Source organism: Phaethon lepturus, unplaced genomic scaffold, assembly GCF_000687285.1.
Source record: "Phaethon lepturus isolate BGI_N335 unplaced genomic scaffold, ASM68728v1 scaffold13676, whole genome shotgun sequence".
Lineage (NCBI taxonomy): Eukaryota > Metazoa > Chordata > Aves > Phaethontiformes > Phaethontidae > Phaethon > Phaethon lepturus.
This window is the reverse complement of record NW_010545640.1, coordinates 47,884-57,156: the sequence shown is the minus strand read 5'-3', so window position 1 is coordinate 57,156 and position 9,273 is coordinate 47,884. Positions and strand designations below refer to the sequence as shown.

Sequence of the window (9,273 nt, the reverse complement as noted above, 5' to 3'; positions counted from 1 at the left end):
GTGGTATTTGAACAAAAGGGAGAACAGTTTCTAATTTTTTTTTTTTTAAAGGAAACTTCAAACACAGTAGAGCAGGAACTACGCAAAGAAGTTGAAGATCTGAAGCTTCGTCTGCAAATGGCTGCTGACCATTACAAGGAGAAATTTAAAGAATGTCAAAAACTTCAAAAACAAGTAAACAAGTTTACAGAACAGGCAGTAAGTCGAATGGGAGAAACTGTACTTGCTTTTGGTAAATTTTCAGCAGCTATTTAATTTCCTTCTGCAAAACCCAGTGCTTTTAAAACAGGTTAAAACATGCAGTAAACAATGGGTCTTTAAAATTTACCATTTTCTTCCATAAAGCTAAATTACTTCAATGATTCTTTTTTAGATAGTTGTTGAAACCAAGCATAGGATTTATAGTAACTGGTGTATGTAGAAAGCTAACAGTTTGGATGAACCTATAAGCATAACATTGTTCAAGGAAGAATTTTGAGACTGAAGCAGGTCAAAATCCATAATTACTATCTCTACTCAGTAGGACCACAAAAAACCCCCACAAAACACCAAAACTGCAAAAGCAGGGAAATGGAGAACTTGGAGGAGGATTTCAAAGTGAAGTGGGGAGAAAGTTTCTACAACACAGTATATAGTTCTATTCCATAAGTATTTTGTATTCTTATCAGCCTTCTAAGCTTTAAATGAGGCTTTTGCAGTGATGGTGTGGGTCTTATGCCACCTAGTAACTGAACCTGTTAGCAAATTTGAAACAGATTTGAGGGCAGAGTTCTTCAGAACTTGGTGAAAACTAGTGACTGGGTCTGAGAGGATCTCAAATGGGGAGAAGGTGTATGAGCAATGGCAAGATGTACAAATGTAAATTCTTGAGAAGAAGAGACCGAAGTATTTCTGCTATCCTCAGAAGAAATGGGGTAGTTACCCAGCTTTGATCCACAGGTTACTTTAAAAAGTTGTCTTCTCATCCAGAAGGTCAAAGGTGAATGAGATGTCCTATCAGACTGCCTGTGGCTTTTCCTTAGAAATCTTCCAGATCTTTGGCTATGTTGTACATCTGGTAACAAACACCAAATTTCACTGCTTTGACACCAGAAGTCCAGCACTCATTACTAATAAAGACTCCATTTTGTAATGGAATATTGGATTTAAATTGATGGATTTAAGCGTGACTGATTCCTGAGAAAATGAGAATTTTTGAATAATTTGCATAAAATTACTGTTTCTAGGGAAAAAATAACTTTAAGATTATAAAAATCATAGTCTGAGGCAATTTCAGTGTTAGTAGAATGAAACGTGTTTGCATATTTATTATTGCCTCCTGTTTTAATGAGCAATTACGTCTAGTTCAATTTTGGAGGAGATGATAGTGCAAGATGTATGTTACTTTGTGCTTTGGCTTTCATTTCATTAAATACCCAAACAAAATTTCTTTCCACAAAGAAAATTGCAGGGCATCAACAGAAACTGACAGATGCATCTAACATTGAGACAGCTACTGCCATCGTTACAGACAAAAAGTTGTCTGCATCTCCAGGTATCAACAGCTTAAATTTTGTTATTTATATTGGCCTGAAAGTGTTGTCTATGTGAAGTAGTTCGTAATAGTATGTATAGTATAAAGTAGGTGGACTTACTATGTTTTAGTTAAAGCAGTGATTAGAAATGTCAAAATGCATCTAAAAATCATGTGCCTTTTTTCAAGTGGTAACATTCATAAATAACTTCATGTATCTTTTTAGAACAGTTCGGTTGATATTAGTTAATGTCAGTAGGACTGAACTATTGAGCAGAAATTCAAGGGTTAACACAGAGCTGGTTTTGCCAAGCTAATAAATGTTAATTAAAAAAAAAAAATCCTCCCTAAATTTGCAAATTGTGTACAATAACACGGTAATTTTCCAGTCCTGTTATGATGGCTATCCACTGTAGCGTTCTACTGTAAAATCAAATCCACTGAAAAATTCTGATTATGTGATAGCAAGGTCAAGTCTATAGATTATTCTTATGATTTATAGGCAGTAGTGGTTTATTAGAACTTATTTAACCAGGTTATAATTTTTATGAACTATTAAGTTCTTACAAAACTAATCTTCTAAAACGTAAACATATAATAGGTTAAAACTAAACCTGGTTTATTATTCAGTTTAAATTGATAAATGCCAGTAAATGCTGACTAATTTTGTTTGTGTTACTTTGTAGTTCACACATTCTTTCTGTCTGTAGAGACTATAGGTTGTAATTTCTGTCAAGTTTCCTCCTGTCTTAAATAAATATAAGTGTTTCCTAAAACAAATAAAATCCCAGCAAGCTTAGTTATAGTGTGTGATGGCATGAAATAGATTGCTGAGGCACTTCATGTTTTTACGGAAGAATAAAATACCTAGCATGATATCATAACGTATAACATAACCCAGCATTCTTGGGTTGATGGTTGGACTTAATGATCTTAAAGATCTTTTCCAACCTTAATGATTCTGTGATTTTGTGGTATATCCTGGCGTTTACTTTCTTGGGAGTGAAGGGGAGAGATGTTTGTCTTTTTTCTCCCTCCTCCCCTCTCCCTCCTCCCCTCTCCCTCCTCCATACTCTCTTCTTCATTGACCTGTGTAGTATGTATGTGTATATTTATGTTTGTCTTCAGTATGTGAGAGAACTGAACACAGACATGCCAGTATAACTGCTGATCTTGCGTATCGCTAGCCATATGATTGTCTCTGATTAGCTATTTGCTTGGATAACACAGAGTGCTCTTCTTGACGCACTGTCAAATTGGCCTGTCATCTCTCTTATACAAACTTTATTTATGGAACAGAAAAATCAATATTCTTGTTTTTTCTTCAATGTTCACAGTTAGCCCCATTTCATCTGATATAGTTTCGGAATTCGTGGTAAAGGAGCAAGTACGTGAAATGAATAAAGAAATTGCTGAGAAAACAGAGAAGTATAAGAAATGCAAGCAAATGTTGGCAGTAAGTAAATGGCTGCTTCAGAAAGCTGAACGGAAAGTAGCTATAGGTGCTAAGTCTTAAAACCACAAAGCTTACCCAGCTGAGCTACCTTGCTTGTTTGTGTGATACACTGCGATTATGGTAGAAATATTAACATTAGAAACCACATTTTTAAGTCAGCTCTTGATTACCTGTGGTGTTAGAGAGTCCAGACAAGGACACCTCAGAATAACCCAGATGCAGTAAAACAAATGAACAAAACTACTACTACTTCTGTGCTTAAAGTTTTGAGTGCTTTTTTTTAAAAAAAATTTTGTTTTAAGTATAATTGCTTTTATAAATCAAATACAGCATGTTGCTATAAGCCAGCTGATGTCTGAGACGAGTATAGCAGTGTTATCTGACATGCTGTTCAAGTTTAAGAACTCCCTCCTAACCTGACTGTCCCGTGCTTTTACAGTATTTTGATGTCCGAGTGGGTGCGGCCTACTAGCTTGGGCTCAGTCATACACAGAGGCGTTTATATGGTTCTCTGGACCAAAGTTGGCACCAGTAGTGCTGCATCCACAATAGCAGTGCCCTTCAAATATTAATACCTGTCAGTCCTAGCTTGATTTTCATTTAAACAGTTTGGATGTATGTATGACAATAAAGTATTGCAGTAGTGATGCTGGTGAAAAGTTGACTGTTTTAGAATTGTTTAAAAAATGCTTTCTGAGTGTTGTACTGTCTCTGTTCATTTGTTTGCTTGTTGTCTGGGGATTAAAAAAAATAACAATTTGAAGTCAGAACAGTTAGAATTAAGATTAGAATTAAAAACCTGGGTTTTTCTCTACTTCAATATGTTTTGTTCTCAAATAGTCATAATACATTCACAAACTGCCATGAACTCAGCGTATCGTCTTGTTTCTCTTAATTTATTACACGGAGATTATTGTATTTTAATGTGCTTTCCAGTATGTAGCAACTGTCATGTAGTTCTGCTCATTACCCTGTCTGTGGAGAGCCTGCATTAGCTTTTGCTGGCTGTTTCTTACTATAGTGATGCTTTGAGGAAAGCTTTGCCTTTGACCTTCTGGATGAAAGATATTTAGGTTGTAAAAGTTGCATGGGGAAAGGTTTTGTATTGAAGTGAGACACTTGAAAGGATAATCATGATTACAGTGTAGTATTAGGATACAAAGAACCTTGAAATTGTTTCAACAGCTTGTTGAAAACTCAGGCAAGAAAAAAGATGTATTGAACATCATTTATTCAGTGTTCAGTGGTCCTGTCCTCTTCAAGATCTTGAGTCAGGCTTGATATCTTGGGGAAGCTGTTTGTTAATGGTAAAAGCATGGAGTTGCACAGCGTCGTTGTCGGGGGCGCGGAATTCTCTTAAAATTGTAAATATTTCATGCCATGGTATAAACTACTTTAGGATGAGAAGATGAAATGCAGTATTTATGCTGATGAACTAGCTAAACTGGAGCTGAAGTGGAAAGAACAAGTGAAAATCAATGAGGGTATAAAATTACAGCTAGCAGCAATGGAGGATCAGTATAAAGTAAGTTATTATGGCAATGAATGGTATCCTGTTCTTAACATAGTTGCTCATTTCTGATAGTTCAAATAATGAACAGTTTTAATGGGGGGGAAAACACGAACTGTATTTTTGCTGTAAATAGAAAATCTGTTTTGCACTTGTAGAAAGAACACAGTCTTGTAATGCTTCTTTTAAAGCAAGACAGACCTGCTAAGTATATTACCAAATGGCTATCAGGCTTTTAATTTTGTGGATTTAGACAAACCTCTAAATTACTTTAACCTTGTATTACTGGAAAAAAAGGGTAGAGAGTTCTAATTTCCTGTTGCTTGCTAGCAGGAATATTGATTGGTATTATTGGTCATCAGTGGTATGATTAGTATTTGTCTAAAATCTTCATGCTGTATGCTGCATTACCAGTATAGTAATGTCTAACGCATTTTGTCTGAATTAACTATAGAGGTATGAGATGGGTGATATACTGTGGTTAAAATCATTGTGAAAGAATCACTTTAATTTGGAGGATCTCTAACTATAGTCTCAGTAGAGTGGTGCAACACATGCACCAGAAAGTCAAGCATAATGGGCAGCTTTACCTTACACGGGACCTTACTCTTTGAGGTTATGTAATAGTAATACATATGTTGAAGTGGCTTTCTAGGTCGACAGGGACAACATAAGGATGACAGAAACAAATTTCCTTCCTGACCAGCTTTTGTGCTTTTTTTCAGTCTCATGGTAATAGTGTAGTTGACAGGATAGAATACTCTTGCCCATTGCAATGAACAGGGATTAAATTGCACTGTGACTGTATGAGTTCTAGTAGGTAGACCCTCCCATTAGAAATTACTGCGCTTTTTCTTTACAAAACACTGAATTACTCTATAGGTCATTTCAGCACTCTGTAGGCTGTGCTGTCCTTTTTTGACACTTTTCAAAGCTCTAATTTCAGTTTCATAGAATGCATGACTCCTTCCAATTTATTTAATTTTATTAATTATCAGTGTTTGGTTGCCATGCATAATTTAATGGAAATTTGTTTTTAACTTCTCAGCAGCAGGAGTAATAAATAATTGGTTCCAAAATTGAAAGCATTTTGACTGCAATTCAAAACTTGTTATCATTCAGGAGTATTCAGGTGCGGGAGAAAGTGAGCTTTTTTTTCCCCAGTTGGTAGCTTTGTCTCTGACGTGAACTAGGAGAGGGAATTTCAGAATTAAAAGAAATTGATATGTAACTGCAGAGCATTGAGCTTATATGCTAGAAAAACAAGTGGAGAGGCAGTCTCCAAAGTAACCAGAATTCAAATAAAATAGCCCTTTGTAGAGAGAGATTATTTAAATAATCATTTTGAAGCAAGGAGCAAGCCTGGAAGAATTATGTAATTTGTCAGTTGCATTTCCTCCCACAGCACCCAATAGAGACACAAGGTAGATGTTTGTGAAAAAAATTTAGTGTCTTTGAGGTAAGAGGAGATTTTGGTTCTCTCAGCTCTGTTCTCTGAACACAACTGTTCTCTGAAAACCAGCAAGAAAAAGCTGCTAATGTGCTCCTGTTACCCAGTAGATAAGCCTAGGGAGAATTGTTGGTTTTGATTTGTAGTAGTACTAGATGTTGCATGTAACCACAGTAGACAAAATAATTTGCATCTGAAAGATGAACTTAATCACTGACCTTTGTTTTCACAATATAACATGCAGGGAAATAGTTTCTATTCACTAATACAGGAGTCTTAAACTTGTTTTCATATAGGTTCAGCTGGCTGAAAAAGAGAGACGAATAAAGGAACTGGCATCACAGTTGGAACTCTTCACCAGTGAGAAGGTATTGTCAGGATTCCTGTTAAATCTTGTAAATTAACACTTGTGAGGTTCTCTGGTTTGAGAAATTGCAGTTTATTTTTAAGTGAGAATTTGTTTATTCTTTAAACATACTTTTCTATATTAGGAAGTTTTGTCAAAATGAATTAGCATTTAAAACTACAAATTCTATTAATAATACTAATATATTTTTTAAAAAAAGTACACCAGAGTATACCAACTTGCCAAAATTGACTCAGCCTTTGAAAATATTGTTGTTTATTTTTCTGTAATGGTGTGTAATAGTGTGTCAAAATTACTTCTTTGTGTCAAAAATTATTTCTTTCTTCCTGTCTAGAATGAGACTCCATCCAGGATCTAAAATAATTATTTCTGTTTGCAGATAGGGTTTCCTCGGTGTAAATTAATAATCTGAAATTGCAGCCAGCTATACAGTTCACAGAACATAGGAATTCCTACCAGTTTTTATCCTATGTTCCTTTCTCATTTCAGCCGCATCACTGTTTCTCTACAAGTTTTCAGTGGACTTCCAGCTTCCTTCCAGCTTTATTCCTCTGTATCTCTTAGTGGAAGAGGTTCAGCCCTGTTGTGTCTGGAGGCTGAGACCAGCATAGTGCATGTGCTGCTTTGCCAAGCAGAAAAAATTATTATTGAGCTTGTTTTGTAGCCTTTCTGTCCTGTAAGGGAGCACCAGTTAATAAAACTGGCAGGAATTGAATTTCTTTGAGATATTCTCTCCCTGATACTTTCAGGGGACAGGCAGCACAATTAGTAAACCTTATTCCCTTTGGAGTCCTGGCATAAAGACAGGAATGGTACATACCTAGCTTGACAGTTTATTTTTTCCATCACTGGTTAGGATTATTTTTGCTCTTATTAGGTGCTGTCCTATAACTAGGGATGTAGACATTTCATCAGTATAATCTCCAGGTTCTTCATGATGTGTGCATACAACCAAATCCTTTTGACATCTGCAGTTCTGTTACTGACTGCTTGTAATAATAAGAGCAGCTTGACAGTGACAGTAGTGACTTTGGTAAACTACAACTGGAAAAATGTCTTTATCAGAAAAGAAAGGTACACCAACAGTACTCTGATTTTTAAATATATGATAGAAAATGGATTGCTACTTTCAAGAGTTCACTGTCTTGTCAAATTAATTACCATTACTGTTAAACCAGACATTCTGAAATACTAATGCTAATGTTCTAATGTTGGAAGTACTTCTAAAGGTATTATATGACAATTAATCAAAGCGAGGTTTTACTGGAAAGTGAAATAATAAAATGTCCTCACTACATTCAGATAGTATTGCATGATACTATGGAAAAGTTAGGATTGTTCAGACTACTTAAAAAATTCAGTGTGAACAGGTACTTAATAAGAACAGGAATTTGCATACTGATAACTTAACTAGCTTAATCTGGAATTAGTTTAAGTGTTTTGTAAAATTGTAGATTCTCAAATAGTTGATTTTTAAATAATATTTTTTTTTTTAACCAAAGGTATAAATTTAGTAGAGAGATCTCATATTTTTCCAATTCAAAGGAAGGCAAAATAAAAGTTGAGTTTTGATGAATCTAGTTTAGCTGGAGGAAGTAATTTTAAACACCACACATAAGGAGAACAACTGTAATAAAAATGTATGGAGCTTATAAAAGCTTGGAACTTTGTCTACCAAATTTATAGATATTTACATTACAAAGAAGAATCAAAGTGCCTTGCTAGACTGGAACCATGACTTAAAAGATTAAGCACAGTATAGTAAACAGCTTTTCAATTTATACACCATTATCAGTGTTTGTTTATAAATGTCACCAAACATAGTGTGCTAAAAATGTTCATTTGCTGTCTTTTCAAACCTATAAAATTACTTGGTTTCTATTTTATTTACATACTTATATAGCTTTCTTTTTTTCAATCAGTCTCTACCCTAGCTGTGCAACTTCTGGCTAAGGCTGTTTTACAGCACCTTTTTACAGTCACTTTGATCTACATTCTGTTTTAATCTTACATGATGCTAAAATTAAAGTATTAATGCAACTGCCTCTCACTCTAAACTGCTTCCACATTGTAGAAGAAATCTATTTTAAAAAAGGAAAAACCTTAATTTCACTGATAATTAATTGTTCCTGCTTTGTATTGAGTAAAAATTAATTATTTAGGTTTTACATGGTCACTAAAACTTTAGGATATAATCCTAACCATTTCAAATCATAGATGCAATTTAGTCTATTAATCTAAAGTAATGCTACCATAGTTCTATATCGTATCTACAGGAGGATATTTTTCTTGGAGGGTGTTAGGCAGAAATTGTATTGTCCTATATTACTTTCTCCTAGAAAAAACTGCTGAACACTACTGTTTTTACGGACAGTGCCCCAAAAAGATAACTTTCTGTATGCTGCCTTGCCATTTGTAGATACTACTTTTTTTCCTGTTTGAAAATTACTTTACGATATTATTATTGGAGTCCAAACGCTTTGTCTGAAACCTGATAGTATGTATATAACAGCAAGTGTATAATCTTTGTCTTTTTTCATTTGAGTGGTGTTTTGTTTTCAGAGAAGTTATTGCTACTTGATTTTGCATTTTTGTATTCTAGCATTTTGGCTGAAGTTTACTTGTTTTTAAGAAAAATACATCAAGTTGTTCCTTTTAATAACTGAGACATTTTACTTCTCATGTAGTTAAATTGCCAATTGAAATTTTGGTTTTAAGTTTCAATTCAAAGTCTTTTGGGGAAAACACACACTTCCATCTTGGGGCTTTTTGTTAACATTACATTAGCAAACATGTAACACGAACCCAGAGAATCCAAAAGAAAATGCTAACCAGAAAGAAAAAGATTATTGGAAAGCATATCAGTCTTAACAGCCTCTATTTTTTAATGATTATTTTCATTTTTACATCTCAGAATTCTTTGCTTGGTTCCGAATTGTAGATGATGCATTCCTTTGAATATTCTGGCATACGTGCT

At 34.6% G+C, this 9,273-nt stretch overlaps 1 protein-coding gene across 1 annotated transcript in view; it reads left to right on the top strand.

Moving 5' to 3' along the window:
• Nucleotides 1-9,273, top strand: part of TAX1BP1 (Tax1 (human T-cell leukemia virus type I) binding protein 1) — a 46,466-nt gene that overhangs the window by 22,671 nt on the left and 14,522 nt on the right. Inside the window, exons 8-11 of the mRNA XM_010289027.1 lie at nt 52-198; nt 1,441-1,534; nt 2,851-2,969; nt 4,369-4,494. Coding sequence (XP_010287329.1) covers nt 52-198; nt 1,441-1,534; nt 2,851-2,969; nt 4,369-4,494 — 486 coding nt within the window. The remainder of the gene's footprint in view (nt 1-51; nt 199-1,440; nt 1,535-2,850; nt 2,970-4,368; nt 4,495-9,273) is intronic.